Below are 19,022 nucleotides of genomic sequence, written 5' to 3' on the forward strand. Positions count from 1 at the left end.
CCTTGAACAAAATAATGTGAACTTTTTTTTTGAAATGAAGATAATGTGAACTAAAAGTTCAAAAAATAATTAATTTATAAAGATTAGCTAATCAATTGTCATACGCATTCACTGATCCATGAGTAGTAAAAATGCCATGAGATGAAATAAAGAAAAATGAAAGGGAGAAGGTCATGAGTAATTAATAGGGGTAGTTAAAGAATTGAACTGGAGTAATTTTAAAAAATTGTATAAAATCTGATAAAAACATGAGTGAAAGGATTATTCTACACACTATAAAAAGTTTAACGAGTTAATACACCTTTTATATTGTCAGTGACTCAATCGCATGTGACCAAACATTAGGGGGCTAATTCTACCATGATGTGAATGTTTATGACTCGAATAGAATTATCTCCGAAGGAAGACATTTATCCTACACACAAAAAATTATTAGGGGACTAATTTGCTTTTTTTTTCGTAACTTATAATCTTAACTTGTCACTTAAAAAAAACAAAATTCCATTTTGTTGTTGTTGAAGCATACGCATGCTTGGAGGGTCCAAATGAAAGGAATCGCATCCCTAACTAGTCAAATATAACCATTTCTCTTCTCATTCTGTCTTAAGTCCTCAACTGAAGTTGCAGCAGTAAAAATAATTATTTACATTCTTCTCAAGGGACTTTATTTTATCACTACTTTGTTTGTCTTGAAGATTAATTTTAGCATTTTCACAAGTATATATGTAGAGCGCTATAGCTGGAGGTGTTCGACAGTGAATCCCTCGGCTGGGAATGAAACACCACTCCATGCACTCATTACACCCTCGGAATCCACAAAGGTTCAATCCTCATATAAAAGGCGTGGTCTGGGATTTCACAATGTAATTAATCTATCTCATATAATTACTCTCTGCCCCATGCTCTATCTTGTGCGTTAGAGTGTCATTGAAGGGACCCGGGGGCACAAGACGACGGAGACACGATGGAGCACCTCCTTTCACATACTCTTCACCGGAATTTTACCGTTTTTCTTCAATCAGCACTCTTCTGAGTGATTTGATCGAATTCATCTCAAGCAAGTTGCGTCGGCTAATCTGACACTAACTATTGGTGTCAACCTCGTGGTCGACGTTACAAGTTAATTTCATATTGTTTAATGACTGTCTCAATGCTGACGCTAAATCAATTTTAACGTTTTTTATTATTTTGTTAGCAACGAGTCGCCCCTATTGAACATTTTTCTTGTAGAGGAAGAGTACATATCCTTCCCATAATAGTAATAGTAACACTGAGGTGTGTGAAATATGTGTGATAGCTAAGTTTTTGTCAGTGTAGTGGGGCTTTGTTCACTTAACTACAAAACTTAATTATATATACCTGCTGCGCTCTGGTCATGATGCTATGTTATGTTGCTATCGATGGATCCTTCTTCGTCTCTATCCCAGTTCTTGCAAAAATGAAATTATCAACACCCACATGCATTTTGTTCCCAGCCCGCAAGCAATGCAAAGAAAACGATAAATTCAAGCTATGCCTTTTATTTAAATTTATTTTCAAACAGCTAGGATGGCCACTGATGTTATGTGATATATAGTACTTTTTCTGCTGTTAATCTGAATAAAGTCTATCTGCAATATTTAACATGCTTTTACTTTTCTATTTTTCTTTTTCAAATAATAGAAACAAAATAATTACATCGTGGATTCATATATATAACACATGTAAAAGTTTGTTACATTAGATTTAGCCAACTCATGAAAAGTTTTAACTTGATATAACAAATTTGAGCGCCAAATTATGAGAAGAACAACGCTTATTATTTATTACTGATCAACATCTAATAAGTGCAGAGTACGAATACTCAACGACAGTCAACAGGAATGATTAAAATACTTAATGATAGTCACCTGCTAATTAATTAATATCTAGACAATGCACTTTTTGGTCAATAGAATATCGTGATTTGTAGTACAGATCGATCTAAGTGCATTTTTGGTTATCCAATTGAATTGAAAATCCTAAATCAGTAGTTTGACCAAAGATTTGTCTTTTTATGAATTTGATCAAACTATATGATTCAAGCTGCAGGTAATTTCTAAAATTAAAATTTCAGGGAGCAATATGCCAAACAAAATAGAAAGTTGATGAAGAGGGTAATTTGGAAATTAAACATCACATATTGTAGCTTAATTTAGCAGAGTGATCACTCATTACTAGAGTTGCATTATCACTTTTTCCCCTATCATACACTTAACAACCATGAGATTAATCCCATCAAAATTCAGAGATCACAGTCATATAAAAGTATACTCATATATATGCCTGATATGATGTGATTGTGCATAGCAGAGATGCGACATGCATGATTGCGTGCGATTGAAATTTCTGTAAGCCTAGCCACACCTTCATAAAAGGTAATGTTCAGCATATGTCATCTTCCCAGATTTACCTCCCTGGCCCATGAAGTATATACAACATATTATACCTTTGATGTACTTCACAATGATCTAGAGTAAAAATATGTTTTCCCCGCACATTAAATATCATGTGCATGACACTTGTAATTTTTTTTATTTCTGTACTGGACCATCATGATTAGTACACCATAGAATAGTTGTAACCTAGATCAGTGGTAACCAACCACATTTTAGGTATAGGTATAAAGTTTCTTTGTCATTTCTTAACTCAAAGACGCCTTTAGAGTTGTGAATCGTTATGAATTACTTGGCATCACAAGGATGCCCTAAGCACGCATGATCAACCTAATCTGAGTTGACAATACATGTTGATCTGAGTTAGCCACATGAAAAAAGAGTCGTCTAAATTAATCCCCTAAACATTCATAAATGCAATTAAAAGGATTGTTCAATTCTCTTCCCACTAATTTAATTTAATAGGACCCTTTGAACCTCTCTTCCCTCTACGCAATTCCTCAATCGCCTCCATAAATGTGATACTAATTTAAGGATACCTCGATTATATATATATATATATATATAAAAGAGACTCATTCATGCTTTGGTGTGGGGCTTGGTCTCCTCCCAACATAAGGTCAGATCAAGTTTCGTTTTGGCAGGGATCATTAGCAAGGCTATATTATTGAGGCGAGAGCTCCTCAAACCAAGCCCTCCTGCCGCCTTTGCGTGGGTAACCTCACGCCAAGGAACCAAATTCCACCGGTGCATGCCCGCCTTTCACCCAAATGCACCCCCGAACCCTCTTATCAATGTACAAATTAACTTATTCCAAATTCCAATTATCAATTATGAGGTCAATGACACTGGTTTTGTTTGCCATTTCAACAAGAAAAGAGATTATGAATGATTTGATTACCCAAGTTATGGGAGCAAATCGATCGCCGAAAAAGTACAGTTGCATGTAATTAATCACTTTAATTTGTACTTATATGATCGCTTTCAAGTTCTACGACTGCTAAAATTAAAAGCATGCGCATTTATAATCACAAACTTTAATTTGCAGTATCATCTTCTAGCTAGATTTTATGCGATCGTCAAAAAGCTTCCATATATGTAGTTAATCACTTTAATTGGTATCACTTTCTGAATCACTATATCCAGTCCTTAATTTCAACTGATTTTATGCACCCAGACCCATATTCATCACTATAGTAAAGTCACCAATATTTAATTTCAAAAAAAAAGTCACCAATATTTGACACAGAAAGAAATTCCCAAAAGAAAAATAAAAGGTGCAACACTTTCAGTTTTCATTTTAAAGCTAGAAATATGTTTGATTGGTATTTAAAAAGCGTTTTCTTAGATTTTTTTTTCTTTTTTCAAAATGTTGTCATTTTTAAACAAATGCAATCACCACCATCATTGTCGTCCCACTACTGTTGTTGCTGCCACCACCACTTTCAATACTATTATCACCATCGTCACTGTCATCGTCATCCCTTCTACCGCCACCACCGCTGCCATAATTGTCACCACCGCCACAACCACCACCTACCATTGCGATAAAAAGCAGTGATGGTGGAGGTAGTGGTGGCGACGACGACAGTAGTGGCAGCAGTACGATGGCAACGATAAAGGTGGTGGTGAGATTGTAGCGATGATCAGGCACGGATTCATGTTAGAGCGTAGGAGGCAATTGCCCCCACAAAATTTTAATTGTTCTTTAATACTATATATATTATTTTTACTATCTGCCCCCACTAAGCTTTTCATATTTCACTACTTCTTGTTTATATATAGGTTGTGTATTTATATTGTTCCCATTAAATCAAGTGAATTGACGCACTGGTTCAACACTTTATCCTTAAGCAAGTGATTGGAGTTCAATTCTCGACTTTTGTGAATGAAAACTCATTCATCAACCCCTATATTGTTTACTACTACGTTGATCATGGGACTTAAAATTAGTATCAAGTCTATTGGCTATAGGGATAATTTGGTTAAGACAAAAAAAATTATTGCGACTCAAAAGTTCTAGATCTGTCACTGGCGATGATGGTTAGTAACAGTGGTGGGTAGGGATAACAATATAACATGAGCCCATCCCGATTTGACGGAAAAAACCCAATAGATTCGGTTTGGATTTGGTATTGGTGTGAAACCCACGCCCGAACAATATATATATATATGGAATTACAAAACTACTCATATTATATGGAATTACAAAACTACGCACTGGTTTAACTTGGTTTGTTAACAATTCGGTCATATTTGAACAACAAGATACTATATTATTTTGCAAGAAAATATGAAACTGTTTTTACACAACAAAATAATATAAGTTGCGTTTTGTTTTACAAAAAAGTTTATGCATAAAGTTATGTTGAATGTGGGTCTGAGGCTACAACGAGTTTGGAATGAAAGTTCAGGTTTAAGAAAGATAAAACTCAAGCCCAACCCGACTCGTTGCCATCCCTAGTGGTGGGGTGGCGATGACGACGGTGAAATGAAAATAAAAGTAAAAAATATACATGTTTTTTAATTTTTTTAAATGAAAACTGTTTTAAAATAAATAAATTATAAAAATATAAAAATTTTCGGAAGAAACCCAGCCACGCACCAAAAACCAAAAACCACAGCAAGCACCAAGCACCAAGCACCCACCAAGCTAAAAATTCACTTGTATATATGAAGGAAGGAATCTCATGCTTCGAGTGTTTCTTGTAGTAATATTATTTCCCCTCTCCTTCTCTCAAACCAGAACATAATAGAATTTAAGGTGAAAATAGCTGTCATACAGGGGTAAAATGAATCCATGATTTTATTGTTGAGGGATAAACCAGCATGATTGTGGTTGGTGCCTTATATAAATTATTCTGACACCCTAAGCAGAGTTAAAACCCCACTGCCACTAACTCCCATATCATACCACTTCTTCATTCATTCAACAAACTAAAGTGCCTGACCTTACCTTAGCTTACCTTGTAACATTTCTTTCACCAGCTAGTCAGTCAGAGACTCAGAGGGTACAGAAGTTTGCTATTCCCAAATCCCAATACTTGCTTTGACTGTCTGTCTCTTTGTTATTTCATTAATTTTGCCACTCCCCAAAACCCACCGGGCAGTGTGCTCACATGGAGGATCCACCGTGGCTTCCATTCCTGCAGGCACCACAAGGCTTGGCCTTTTTAGGCCCAACTCCAACACCTGGGCCTCCATATTTTAACCTTTTGTAGCACCAAACAACAATGACAAAATCAGCATCATTTCCAAACGTACTCAACACGGATTAGTAAGAGCTAGAACCCCTCTTTAGTCCCTATAGTACCATATCAGTTTGCCATGATAAATGGACCCCTATCTAATGGAGTTTGTAAAGCTTCATTTTTAGTGTTAGCACAACTTCTTTTAACCCTCTCTTGTCAGGGATGGAACTAAATATAATGATAAGGCGGACCGAAATTTAACACACTAAGTAAAATTAAGACTTACTATTTTATTTGATTGATTCTATATACAAAATTTTAGAGAAGGTGAATATAGCATTTAAGTATTACTATATGAAGAGAATAGTTCTCTTTGGGGGTGGCAGCCCTTTTATTACACTCTAGGTTCGTCCCTGGCTCTAGTTTGTCATGATCTTTCAGATATATTGACTTTTAATTTTCCTGATTTTTATGCCATAGCCAATGGACATTACTTTCCCTCCAAACTTTCTTTTTTTTTTTCCTTGGGGTTTTTATAGATTGATTCTTCTTCTCTCGCATTGAGCAGCTTAATTATGTAAGTTTTTTTTTGTCAATGAAAGGCATGTTGAATTGCTCGGGTCACTTTTTTGTATATAGCAGATTCTGGAACGTAATCTTTTTTGGTATTTTTTTGTGTGTCAAAACTCGCAGTTTCTCTCTCAATAAATAGAATGTTTGGGAAGAAAGCCCAATAACTATCCAAATAGAGTGACCAGGTATCCAGACCGTGAGCTGAGTGTGTAAGAGAAGAGGCCCATTTCTAGCAGGCTTGTTTACTGGCTGGTTGAGATTGGAGTAGGGATGGCAATTTCCATCCGAAGATAGAGATCCCCGTGGGGACTGCCCTGTTTGGGGCCCCGATCTTGAGGAATTTTTTCCTGTGGGGATGGGGATGAAAATGTCTCTGATAAGAATTTAGGGACGGAGATGAGGATCACTCTCCCTGTCTTATGGGGTCTCCGCCATGTATATATAAGTAAAAAATACAATAACATACTTCCAAATATTGAATTACCTACGACGAAAACTTCACATTTTGGATGAGTTAAATGCTTAAGAAAATATTTTGAGTTTTATACTTCCCATTTTAAATGAGTTGAATTTAGTACTTTACGTTTTAAATTGTTTATTTAGTCAACTTCACATCGTGATGAATTTCACTTAATATTATTTTAAATTTGTTATATATTTGTATGGAATTTGATGCAATTGCATTTTTTAAAATTATTTAATTAACTTATGTATTTTATATATTTAATTTAAAATTTTAATGACATACTGGGAATTCCGTGGGAACCTGTGGGGAGATAGCTAGGAAACAGGGATGTGGTGAAAATTCACCCCGCCATGGAAAATGGGGATGGGGGAGGGGAAGGCTCTCCCCGCCCCCGCCCGTGCCATCCCTAGCTAGATTGGAGGATCAACATGTGTTGAATCCAAATCATTAGCAGAAACATGATCATTGACAGTTTGACTTTTGACCAAAATTACAAAAACAAAAAGTCAGTTTGTGACTTAAATTTCGAATTGATTCAGTGGGCGTATGCTTCTTGAATTATCGACAGAATGACCAATTCATCCACACAATAGTTGCATAAAGGGTTGTCTCTATTACAAAGGTTTGACTCAGACAGTGCGAATGCATCATGCATGACAGCCAAACACAGATTGGGAAAGCGTAATACACCTCCAAAGAATGTAAATCACTAAAAAGAGATAGGAAAAAATGAAATGAGTGATAAGTATGATATATAATATGATATGTTTGGAAGAAAAAGATAGAAAAATAAGTATTCCAAAGTGTATGCACTAATTAGTAATTTATGAATCATTACTGACTTTATAAAGTACTCATTCAACCAGCAACTTTATAAAGTATTCATCCATAACAGAGAGTTAACACTATCGAGAAATAGTTAAAAAAATATTATTCTACCTATCCTTATATTATAAGAAATACATAACTACTTCACACCTCTTAAGAAAGGTAGTTAATGGAATTAGTAAAATCAAATTTACTCTCCATTTATATTAATTTTTCAGTAAATTTTTTAATTTCTATGTATTACAAATGCTTTAAAGTGTGATGAAGAGAAAAAAATTAATCAAATAAATATTTTTTTAATAATAAAATAATTATTGCACCACAACTTAAGTTGATTTATATGAAAAGATTGATGTGCATTTTCGATTAAATTTTATAATAAGTAAGGTAGAGAGTTTTTTTGGGTGCATTAAAAATCTAATAGAACAAAGGGGAGAAAGCGAAAGGGCCGCTAGAGAATCCTTTAAAATGAAGGTCTTGAGTTCAGAATATAGATCTACTATAAAAATTAACTAAATCAGTAGTTATGGGCTGGGAGCCCTGTCGCGCTAGGCAATCCGTTGTCGAGTTTCCATCACGATGAATCGAAACAACACTCATCTGCCAATTCTAATCAAGCAAGTCCTGGATATTTCAAAGCACCAAACTATCCTCATTGAATCTCATTCTCTCATTATCTTCCAGGATAGAAACAAGGTCCATGCATTCAGATTCGCAAAGCACACTTCTAAGCCTACAACTCTACGTGATGTCAAGACCATAGAGAGTTTTTGAAAATTGATTTTTATTTTTATTTTCTAAATTTTAAACTCCGTCCCACTGAATATAAAAACTGTCTATAAAAAATTCTAAAAATAAGTTTTGAATAATGAATATTATAATTTTTTCAAACAGAAAACGTTGTTTAAAAACTGCAAAAATACTGTTTTTTTGTGTGTGCAAAATAAATGCTATATATGTTGATTTATTATTATGTTTTTTTGGGTCAATATACCTATAATTATTATGTTTTGTAATCATGTTTCCCACATGCAATCTTGTCTCTGAGTTCTGATTGTCGACACATGGTATTCTCCAACCTTGGTAAAAAGTTAAGGTAAACGCCTGGATCATTCATCATCACTCATTCACCATCGACACATAAAGTACAACTTGCTTACGTAGTAAAAAGCAAGCAAAGACAACTTTGTCACGTCACGTGTTTTTTTTGATACAAAAGCAAACACGGTCGACATTCAATTGCCACGTGTCGCAATCGGCGCCGCAAAAATAAAACAATCAACGGTGCCGCTTCACCCAATCACCAACCGAATATTCTAACCACAACCATGAATAATTCCCTTTTTTATTTAGCAAAAATAAATAAATAATTAAAATTAAAATTAAAATTATTATTTCCGTGCTTCTTCTTCTCAATATAAAACCAAAGCCTCAAATTTAGGGTTCCAGTTCTACCTATTTCAGATAACAAAATCCCAATTCGATTTCACAATCCCGATCCCAAATCGTTCTCTGTAGAATTTTCATGGATTTTTCATCATCTGAATCTGAATCTGAATCTGAATCAAACCAAGTGTTGTCGCTAATCCCCTTTTTCTTCCCGATTTCTATACCCTTCGATTCTGCTTCTTCCTGTCGCATACTTCTTCATACTTGTTCAATTTCGTCTCTCTCTTCCTCAATTTCTGATTCGTGTTTCTAACAACGCTCATAACATTGTTAGTCCTAACCCAGTGTTTACATAACCTCGCAATTCGCCATGGGAAAACGTAAGCTCGAAACCCTCTTGCTTCCTCTTCATGAATCTCAGCTGAATTACTGTTTGTTTTCAATTTCTCATTGTTTTTATGCTATGTTTAGGTAATTCTCAACGGAAAGGTGCTGCTGCAGTGTTTGATACCGATGATGATAGTAGTGTGACTTCCTCATCAACTTCAAATTCTGATCTGGTCTCGGTGTCTGGTACCGAAGATGTGCAGTTAGAACAGGATTCATTGCTTGACCAAGCTCTCGATGCTCTAGATGAAAAAAGGTACTTACTTTGCTTGCTATCTTAATGGGAATGGAAGGTGGAATGAAACTCAAGTTTTTTGTTTTGTTTGGAATTGATAAAAGGGGTTCTACGAGGGAGAAAGCTTTCTTAGCCATCATTGACGCCTTCAAAACCAACTTGCAGCATCAGTTTGTGGAAAAGAAGTAAGCTTCTATCATTTAATCTTTCAACTTTTTAGTGAGCAATGGTTTCTTCTTTCATATATTGCAAAAGAAAAAAATAAGTCATGATTTATATCAGTGTGCTTGGTCAATTAATGTGTATCATGAAATATGATCAACCTATCTAGATTCTAGAGTATCATGTTATCAACGAGTCAACCAAACCAAAAATATATATAGTTTTTCCTATTATGATCATTGTATTTTATAGGTTTACTGCTAGCACTATTTTTAGAATGATTTCCAATTTCAATTCAGCTGACTGTGTATATATGATGATGGATACATATGAGTTTCTCTCAAAAATGTGTTATTGTTACATAACATTGAGGTTCTTTACTTTATCAGATTTGCCACCATATTACATCAATGTCTTGCTTCAATCAAAAAGGGACCCAAGAAGGCTTCTGCCACGGAGATAGCTTTCGCATCTCGTGCCATTGGTAAGCTTTGAAGTAACTTACACGTGTTTTGTATTATTGTGTTCATTTCATTGAATATCTAATTTTGTTCCCTTTCAGGTTGTTTGGCCTTGACTGTTGGTTGTGGTGATCATGCACGTGAGATATTCGAAGAATCGGTTCGTCCTTTGGATGAAGCACTTGTTTCTTCAAAAATATCAGCAGTAAGTAAAAGCTTAGAAATATTGCAAAGTCATTACTCAATTTTTTCCTAGTGATTCTTTACTGTCTCTGTCTAGTTGATACTGAATTGTATATGCTCAATGCCATTTATGTGTAGTTGCTGGAGTGCTTGGCTATAATCACCTTTGTTGGAGGGAATGATCAGGAAGAAACAGAGCGATCTTTGGATATATTGTGGCGAGTGATCCATCCCAAATTAGGTTCCAATGTATGACTCTGTTTGAAATTTACTAAGTTGTTTTATTCTGATAATATTACTTAATTGCACGTTCTGTGTTTACACTCTAGTCGTAAAATAACATTTCCCATTTTCCGGATTGTTGTGCCCAATTTTCTTGCTTAGATTGACTGCTTCTATTGTTCACTTTTTAGGTAGTTGCAGCCAAACCTTCTGCTCCATTAATAACCGCTGTGGTGTCTTCCTGGTCTTTTCTCCTGTCTACTATGAGCAATTTGAAGCTGAATTCAAAATTTTGGCAAAAGTAAGAACAGTCTATTCTTTTTCATCCATTTTCATTTCATTCTGAACTAGTTTAGTTAGGTAATATGCAACATGCATTCATGCAACTTGGAAGAGGCTTGCAATAGCTAGATTATTTTGCTCATTTAATGCCATAGATGACGAAGGACCATTGTTTGCAGGAACCCTAAATTGCATTCCATTGAAATATCGACTGCTGAAAATTGTTACCCATACTAGCTGAATTGGAATATTCTAAAATTTTTATGTTTAAATTTGAGTGAGAACATATCAAACCGATAATCTAATGACTTTAAAACTAAAATTTGGTAGTTGGAGATGTACCAACCCTTACAGAAATTGCTATCCTAAATTCCTAATAGTGTTTGCCCTTTCTTTCAATTAAGGAAAAAATTATGTGCTGTATTTGATATATTTCAAAGTGTGTCAGTTATAATTATATTATTCAGTATTACATTTATATCAGCTATAATTTTATGTTTCCTTACTTATTTTCGGTAATTTTAAGGTAGATATAGTGGTTAGAATTAGAGCCATGGTAGGATATTCTATGGGCCAGGATTAATTACTTATAACATGTTTTATTAGCATATTTTTTCCTCAACATCAATTTTGACATCCACAAGCCCCATATTACATCTTGGCTATTTTGCTTGGGGGTACAGTTTATACCCGTGCCTATACTATATTATTATTACTACATACAGAACCATATTCCATTTCTCTTAGCCTCAGATCTTACTTATCGATTTTATTGTTGATGCAGTTCAATATCTTATTTATCTGGTCTTCTAGACAAGGAAGATAGGTCAGTACGAATTGCTGCTGGTGAAGCCCTGGCTCTAATTTTTGAGATTGGAGTTACTGAGAAGTTTTCCGCTGTGTCTAATGGTGCAAGTGATACAACTCAAGACGAGAGTAAACCTCAGGAAAGTTACATATTTTTACAAGGATTAAAAGGAAAGGTGATTAATCAATGCAAAAACCTGTCTGTGGAGGCTGGTGGAAAAGGTTCTGCTAAAAAAGATCTTAATACTCAAAGGAACCTGTTCAAAGATATTTTGGATTTTTTCGAGGTATGTTAGTAGTTACTATTTTCCTTCTTGTCATCATCATCTTTTGAAAATAAATATATGATACTCGTGAGTCAAAGGCTTCTGTACTGATCTTGGCTTACCTTGTGATACTAGTATGGTTACTCTCCTGAAATTACTACAAAGATTGGTGGTGATTCGTTGCAGACATCGTCATGGTCGCAAATGATACAGGTATTTTCTTGTATTCTTTCATATATACCTATGCAGTCAGAAGTAGTATTCTGACATCCAAATTCTTGCAGTTGAACTATATCAAGCACTTCCTTGGAGGAGGATTCATCAAGCATATGCAGGTTTGCTTTCTCATGCATTTTCTTTGTCAAGCTTTATAGTTGTTGTGAAAAGTTTTTAACATTGAGGTTATTCTTCCCCCTTGTCTTTCCCTCTTTTCTGTTGGGAAATTAGGAAAATGAATTCCTGCATGATGTCTTTAGTTTCACACCAAAGAAAAAGCATCTCAGTAACAACGAACACAGAATGTCTGGTGAGGAGAAGGTAAGTCTATCCAAGTGCTTGAGCTCAGTTATCTCGTGATTTTGTTATGGACTTGGACTCTATAGGTTCACTACTCCCAGTCGCTACTTTTTCTTCATTCACTTGCTATCATCTGCTGACCAGTCCCATTCTTTCACCTGCAGAGAATGTTCAAGTCTCCAAATTCGTTTTTGAACAAGGCTAGGACCCAATTACTCAATAAGCAGCGGTTAATGTCTGAGGTTAGCATTCTTACCATATAAAAGAGCGTTCCATTTAATCTTCCTGTTGAAATAATTAATGGATAACAGGGTACTTAAATACAATCTGAAATCTGTTAATTATGATAATCTTTGCTGCAAAAACTAATGTTAGAAAAGACCACCCTTGACTTCTTTGACTCTCTAGCTGAGGTTGAGTTGCATTGGTGTTTTGTCCAATACCTCTGTTTAATTCTGAATTGCCGTTTATGCAATCAGCTAATTGATTTTCTGTTGTTGAAATCACAGGGCAGAAACTTCGGTCACTACTCGGCCAGTATGGTTAACGAGGAGCAATGAATTTGAGTCGCAACAACAAAAATGTTTCGTTTGGTTTCAAACATTCATTTAGTAGTGTCCCTTATTTATCAAAATAATGTCTCAAACTTTATGTGTATTACCCACTGTTGCTCTTGCCTATTGGCAATCAATAAACTGAGAGCAACTTGTATGATTAAAACATTCATTCTTAAATTATTTGGAATATCAATGCATTTACAATATGATAAAACGTGAATCTTGACTTCATTTAACGTGTATAGAACTTCCTACCTCATGGTCCACGTGCCTCACCTTGTTGCTACATCGTAAATAGTATCTCTAATGAAACTTGATGCTTCTTTAGATTCATTGTAACCCATCGGAGTCCACTCACCATAAATGAGACCCCATGTTTAGGCCTAAAATGAGACTCAGTGTTAAATGAATCAACTAATGAATCAAGGGAACATTATAGGCTCCATCTCCATGCAGCTCTCACAGGTACTTCTGAAAGGCATGCAATTAGTGCAATTGCTAGCTGATTTGTAACCAAAATCTTTTTCTCGTCTACTACTTGTAAATCCCAACCTGTAGCACAAAGATGCTACTTTGCTTAACTAGATACACATACTTTTCATCAATGAAATGTTAAAACCTACAGGAAATAGTAGCAGTCCTCAAGTTCTGATTTAAGTTAGGATTCTATGAATGATTGTTGGCTGGCTGTTAGGCTTCTTGATTGCCATTTATAGCCTTGGTTTTTAGGTGTGCTGACCATTTTAATCAAAATTCCTAGTAGAGGAAAAAACCAGTTTGCCGCCCCCCACCCCTGGTGGTCCCTTCCCTCCTCTTTCAATAGGGAGACTTCTCTTTGTGCTTAGTAGGCGTTTTTCTTATAATAGATGGGTTCTTTTTCACATAGAAGGTTTTGCTACCTAAATAAGTTTTTTCTTTTCTTCGTTTTGGCCACCACAGTCTCCTCCACCTCTACGCCCTTGCCTGTCCCATTAGTGTGTCATGCCGTCTTCGCCACTTTTGATGTCGCCTCACCCACCGCTACCTCTGACTTCGCCGCTAACTCGACCTCCTCTATCGCCGTCTTTGTTGCTTTTGCCTTTCACAAATGGAGATTTGCCAGTAGAAGGATCGAATTGTATCCATTGGCTGTGCAGAAGTTGTAATCTTCCTCCCACGTTCTTAGTGTTGTCGGCTTAACCCCTTTTCAATATTGATGAAGCCGTGATTTGGCTTCGCCAGTAGCTACATTGAATGCAACTGCAATAGCGTTGGAAAAGTTTTTTTTTTAATTGAAGTTGGTTAAAATGAAAAAAACCCTCTCTGTTAAAAAATAATTTGGTTTCCCTGTTGAATGTGGGTTTAGGGGCTTTTACAAAACTTTTAGGGTTTTTAATGTATTTCTATTTGAAATGAGTGTGCATATTTGTTCTTAATTTCCTCATCTATCAGCATTGTGATATCGCTTGTTGGGATTTTTTTCCGCATGTTGTAAAGCTTCTGCAATTTAAAATGCGAAACTTAAGTTTGTCTTTCACAATATCATGTATGTATGGAAGCTTGAATAATTGTTTACCTTCCAAATTTTCAAATTGCAGAAACTATACATTGCATCTCAATATAATAGTATTACAATCATAAATGTGGTATAACAAATTCTTACCGCAAACTAGAATGCGTTAATTTTATGTTATTAGATAAATGTATTACATTTTAGTTTGTGAAAGTTCAAAATTGACGAGAAAATTGAAATAAGTAATCTTAGTCTATTTCTGTTACATTAAGTTACAACCTTCGAGTTTGTGGTATGTACAGAATCATAACATACATCAAACTAAAATGTGTAGTCGAATGTAACTTTAATAAACTCTCAGTAGCCGTAGTTAATTATTTAGCTTCCACATTCTAGTTTATGCAGTAGAGTGATAGATGAAATAAATAAATACTTAGTCCTATGTGGCATAATGTGATTGGACGTCGGTGCATATCTATTAATCTCAAATATGTTTTGTTTATAGTACCTGTTCATAGAAATTACAGTGCAGTAATAAATTGACTACGCTTGACCGATCTAGCCTTTTAGGTGCATACTTTATTACTTGTTGATGAAGCCGTTTAGGTTTCACTTTCTTACTTCAAAAATGGTGATTGATTCAACCTTAACAGAATCCAATATTTCAACTCAACGCAGAAATTGAGACCAAGTGGCATTGCATTGCACTGCAATCTCGAGAATGAAACAGTTTTTAGATCTCTGAATCCCAATGCCAATCTTTCTACTGGTCCCTCTTCTCAAAAACCACAATCTGATTCTGAAAGCTACCTTTCATGGCGTAAAACCACTTTGCATCTTTGGAATCTGAGCCCATTCTGATCATTGTTTGTCTCGCCCTTTTCATCAATCACGGGGTTTCGTCATTTTCCTTGTGTTGATTGATTGCAGTTAACGTGTTTGTTAAAAGGTGTGAGCTGAGAACTGAAGTCATTGTTGTTGTGATTTTGGTTTCTGGAGGAGAAGATGTTGTGTGCTTGCTCCGGGGAGCAGTTCAAGTTAGAAGAGCCGCCGCCGCGGTCGCCGGAGTCCCTTGCAACCAGGGATTTCTCCGCCAGTGGGCTATCTTCCAGGACTGCAGATTGGGATTCCAAATTCAGTGAAACCCAAGTTGAAGAAGCTGAAACTACTCTCAAAGAAGCCCTTTCCTTGAACTATGAGGTTGCGACTCGCAATGCGCTTAGTTTGACATGAGTTTAGTTTTGTAATAATGTATGTGCATTTCAATAAATGTGACAACTCTCCTTTTGTGAATGAATTTCAGGAAGCTAGGGCTTTGCTGGGGAGGCTGGAATACCAAAGGGGAAACTATGATGCTTCCCTTCAAGTATTTCAAGGTATAGACATCAAGGGTTTGACCCCGAGGATGATCAATGTAATTGCTGAAAGAACTAAGCAAAGAAAGCCACGATCGAAGGCAGACGTCGTGATTCTTCCGAATGTGATGTCATTGCATTCTGTAAGCCTGCTTCTTGAGGCAATTTTGCTTAAAGCATTATCGCTGGAGGAACTTGGACGATACGTTGGTCGGTACCTAATATTACATTTATATCTCTTTTTAGAGGAATTTCATATGCTTATATGCTGTTTGATTAAGTGCACATTTGTTAAACTATCCTATTTTTGCATGTGGTATATTGGAAGTTTTGTACGAATTGGATCTTGAATGTTTCTCTATTTGAAATGCCATATAAGAGCATATAAATTTTACTCTATTATGCGGATTTTATGTACCAGAGTTTTCGTGTTCAAGGGTGCTGATTCTAATAACTCTATTGCTTTCTTAATCACCAGATGCTGCAAAGGAGTGCGGAATAATTCTGGATACGGTTGAATCTGCCCTTCCTAATGGAATGCCTGAGGGTATTAGCGAAGATTGTAAGTTGCAAGAAATGTTCCATAGAGCATTGGAGTTGCTTCCAAGCCTATGGATCAAGGCAGGCTTTCTAGATGAAGCTGTCACTGCATACCGTCGTGCTCTGGTTAAGCCATGGAATTTGGAGCAACAAAGGTTGGCTGTTATTCAAAAAGATTTAGCTACAACCCTACTCTATGGTGGTGTTGAATTAAGCCTACCCTCTCGGTTCCAAGTGTGGGGTCAGAAAGCACCCAAGAGTAACATTGAAGAAGCTATACTTTTGCTATTAATAATCATGAGCAAGATGACAATGCAGGTAATAGAATGGGATGCTGAAATAATGGATCATCTTACATTTGCACTTTCAGTCACTGGGATGTTGGAGTTGTTGGCAGATCATGTAGAGCAAATCCTTCCAGGCACCTATAATCGAGTTGATAGATGGTACTTCCTTGCTCTGTGTTATAGTGCTGCAGGACACAACGAAACAGCATTGAACCTTTTGAGGAAGGCATGTAGTCGTTCTGAAGCAAAGCTTAGACCCCATTTTCATTCGTTTTTGTTAGGAGCAAAACTCTGTTCTCAGGATCCTTGCCACGCTCATGAAGGCATTAACTTTTCACGTGAAGTTATTGATCTAGCTAAGCACCGTAACAAGCATTTTTTGGGTCAAGGCCAGAAATTTCTAGGTGTTTGCTATGGAGCTGCAGCCAGAATTTCTGTACTGGATTGTGAAAGAAGTGTATTTCAAAGTGAGTCTTTGAACTTTCTAAACTGCGCTGCTGTAAGTGGAAATGGTGACCCGGAAGTTATATTCAGCCTTGGACTGGAAAATGCAATTCAAAGGAATCTGGATGCAGCTTATGACAATATAATGATGTACTCAAACATGACTGTTGGAGGTTCAGGAAGAGGATGGCAGCTATTAGCACTCATCGTATCTGCACAGAAGCGACTTATGGATGCTGAAACTATAGTTGATTTTGCATTAGATGAGGCTGGGAGGAGGGATCAGCTAGAACTTCTACGATTGAAAGCAGTACTTCAAATTGCTCAGCAACAACCCAATCAAGCATTAGAGTCCTACAGAATCCTGCTAGCACTAATTCAAGCCAAAAAGGAGCTTTGGCTTCGGGATAAGGACTTTGATCAAGCAAAAGCATTCAGGCATGAGGTGTGTATTACTTTCAAGGGAACAACTCTCAATGTCCCTAGTATGGACTTATATTAAAGCTAATTGAAAAGAAAAATGGCCCTTGTTCACTGGAAACTACAAAAAATAAGGATGTTATGTCTAGACTCTAGACTGGTTATTTAATTAAAACGAAAACCTCTAAAGTTTTTTAATATCTGGTAAAAGAAACTCTCCCGTCCTTCCCCTTTCCTAAAGTTATTTCAAAATCTCATTATCTCTTTCATATTAAATTTGAGAGTAGTTTAAAAAAAAATTAAATGTTTCATTGATATTGTAAAGTGACTTATATTTAGGAACAAAATAATTTCACAAAAAGTTACTTATAAATAGGAATGGAGGGAGTGGAACTTTCATTCCGGGTGACCAAAGCTGATCCTATGCTTAGAGTGGAAGTTTGGGAATTAATGATCAGGGACAATATTTTCTTTTAGAAATATTGGTAGGATTACATTTATCTCCTAAATCTTGAGAATAATTTCTTCCTACTTTTTTCCACCCTCTTAGCAGATACTAACAGAAAGGAAGTTTGAAATGGAAGCCTGGACAGATCTGGCTACCATTTATGCCGATATCGGTTCCTTTCTTGATGCAAAAGCTTGTGTTGACAAAGCCCAGTTGATAGATTTTTTTTCTCCAAGAAGTTGGCACATTACAGGTAAAAGTCGGCTTGCCTAGGTTTATATTATTGAGCTACTTTTTTTTTTTCATCAAGTGTTTAATCTAATTGTAAACTAATCTTAAATTCCACGGCTGTGCATAATTGCAGGGGTGTTGCTTGAATCTCAATCATTATACAAAGAGGCCTTTGTTTCCTTTTCAGTATCATTGTCAATAGAACCAGATTACATTCCCAGCATCATTTCAAGTGCAAAATTGTTGCTGAAACTGGGGATGCAATCACTTCCAATTGCAAGAAGCTTTTTGATGAATGCTTTGCGGATAGAACCGGAAAACCATGATGTGTGGTTCAACCTTGGATTGGTTTCAAAAAGCGAAGGTTCATTACAGCAAGCAGCAGATTACTTTCAAGCTGCATATGAACTAAAGCTTTCCGCTCCAGTGCAAAAATTTGAGTAATTGAGAGTTTGGGAAGACGCCGAGAATGTTTATGGTCAAGGAAAAGTGAGCTTAAGAAAGGGTAGGATAGACAAAATGCCGACAGCTACTAAATAACATAATACTCATCCCACGGTTACTATTGCTTGGCTTTTGTTCAAATTGTATAGCCAAATCCAGTCTTCTCACCTATAAAATATTGACTTACTTCATTGTCAAATATTTAGCAGTTCTTAAGCATTTCTACTACCAAGGGGTTCATCTATTTAAACTCATTTAGGACAAAGAATTTCATTTCATGACTCATTGTAAGAAGCTCATTTTTTGTTTGTTTGAATACAGCTTACAAGAGATGCTCAAAGTTGGGAGCAATTCTTGTTTGCTTTAAGAGTAATACCATTTATGATCGATCGTTCTCTTTTTAGTTAATCTGATGACATCAA

General features: G+C 36.0%; 2 protein-coding genes across 3 annotated transcripts; both read left to right on the forward strand.

Moving 5' to 3' along the window:
• The first annotated feature begins 8,904 nt into the window (after positions 1–8,904).
• LOC130723320 (uncharacterized) lies at positions 8,905–13,170 on the forward strand. The gene is made up of 13 exons (XM_057574322.1): positions 8,905–9,241; positions 9,333–9,504; positions 9,588–9,668; positions 10,035–10,129; positions 10,208–10,311; positions 10,428–10,538; positions 10,703–10,812; positions 11,578–11,887; positions 12,002–12,079; positions 12,151–12,201; positions 12,314–12,403; positions 12,547–12,624; positions 12,892–13,170. Exons 1-13 carry the CDS (start codon positions 9,232–9,234, stop codon positions 12,940–12,942), a joined length of 1,341 nt encoding a protein of 446 aa, XP_057430305.1. The 5' UTR covers positions 8,905–9,231; the 3' UTR covers positions 12,943–13,170.
• Positions 13,171–14,994: 1,824 nt separating this feature from the next.
• On the forward strand, positions 14,995–19,008 carry LOC130723326 (protein NPGR1-like). 2 transcript variants are annotated; one of them, XM_057574326.1, is made up of 5 exons: positions 14,995–15,631; positions 15,735–15,996; positions 16,265–17,502; positions 18,028–18,178; positions 18,290–19,008. In XM_057574326.1, the coding sequence occupies exons 1-5, from the start codon at positions 15,437–15,439 to the stop codon at positions 18,598–18,600; spliced, it is 2,157 nt and encodes a 718-aa protein (XP_057430309.1). In that variant the 5' UTR covers positions 14,995–15,436; the 3' UTR covers positions 18,601–19,008. The 2 variants fall into 2 exon arrangements, with proteins under 2 accessions (XP_057430309.1, XP_057430312.1); XM_057574329.1 differs by having other exon boundaries at positions 14,997–15,631; positions 18,031–18,178.
• The last annotated feature ends 14 nt before the right edge of the window (positions 19,009–19,022 follow it).

The sequence above is a fragment of the Lotus japonicus genome, chromosome 1, assembly GCF_012489685.1.
Source record: "Lotus japonicus ecotype B-129 chromosome 1, LjGifu_v1.2".
Lineage (NCBI taxonomy): Eukaryota > Viridiplantae > Streptophyta > Magnoliopsida > Fabales > Fabaceae > Lotus > Lotus japonicus.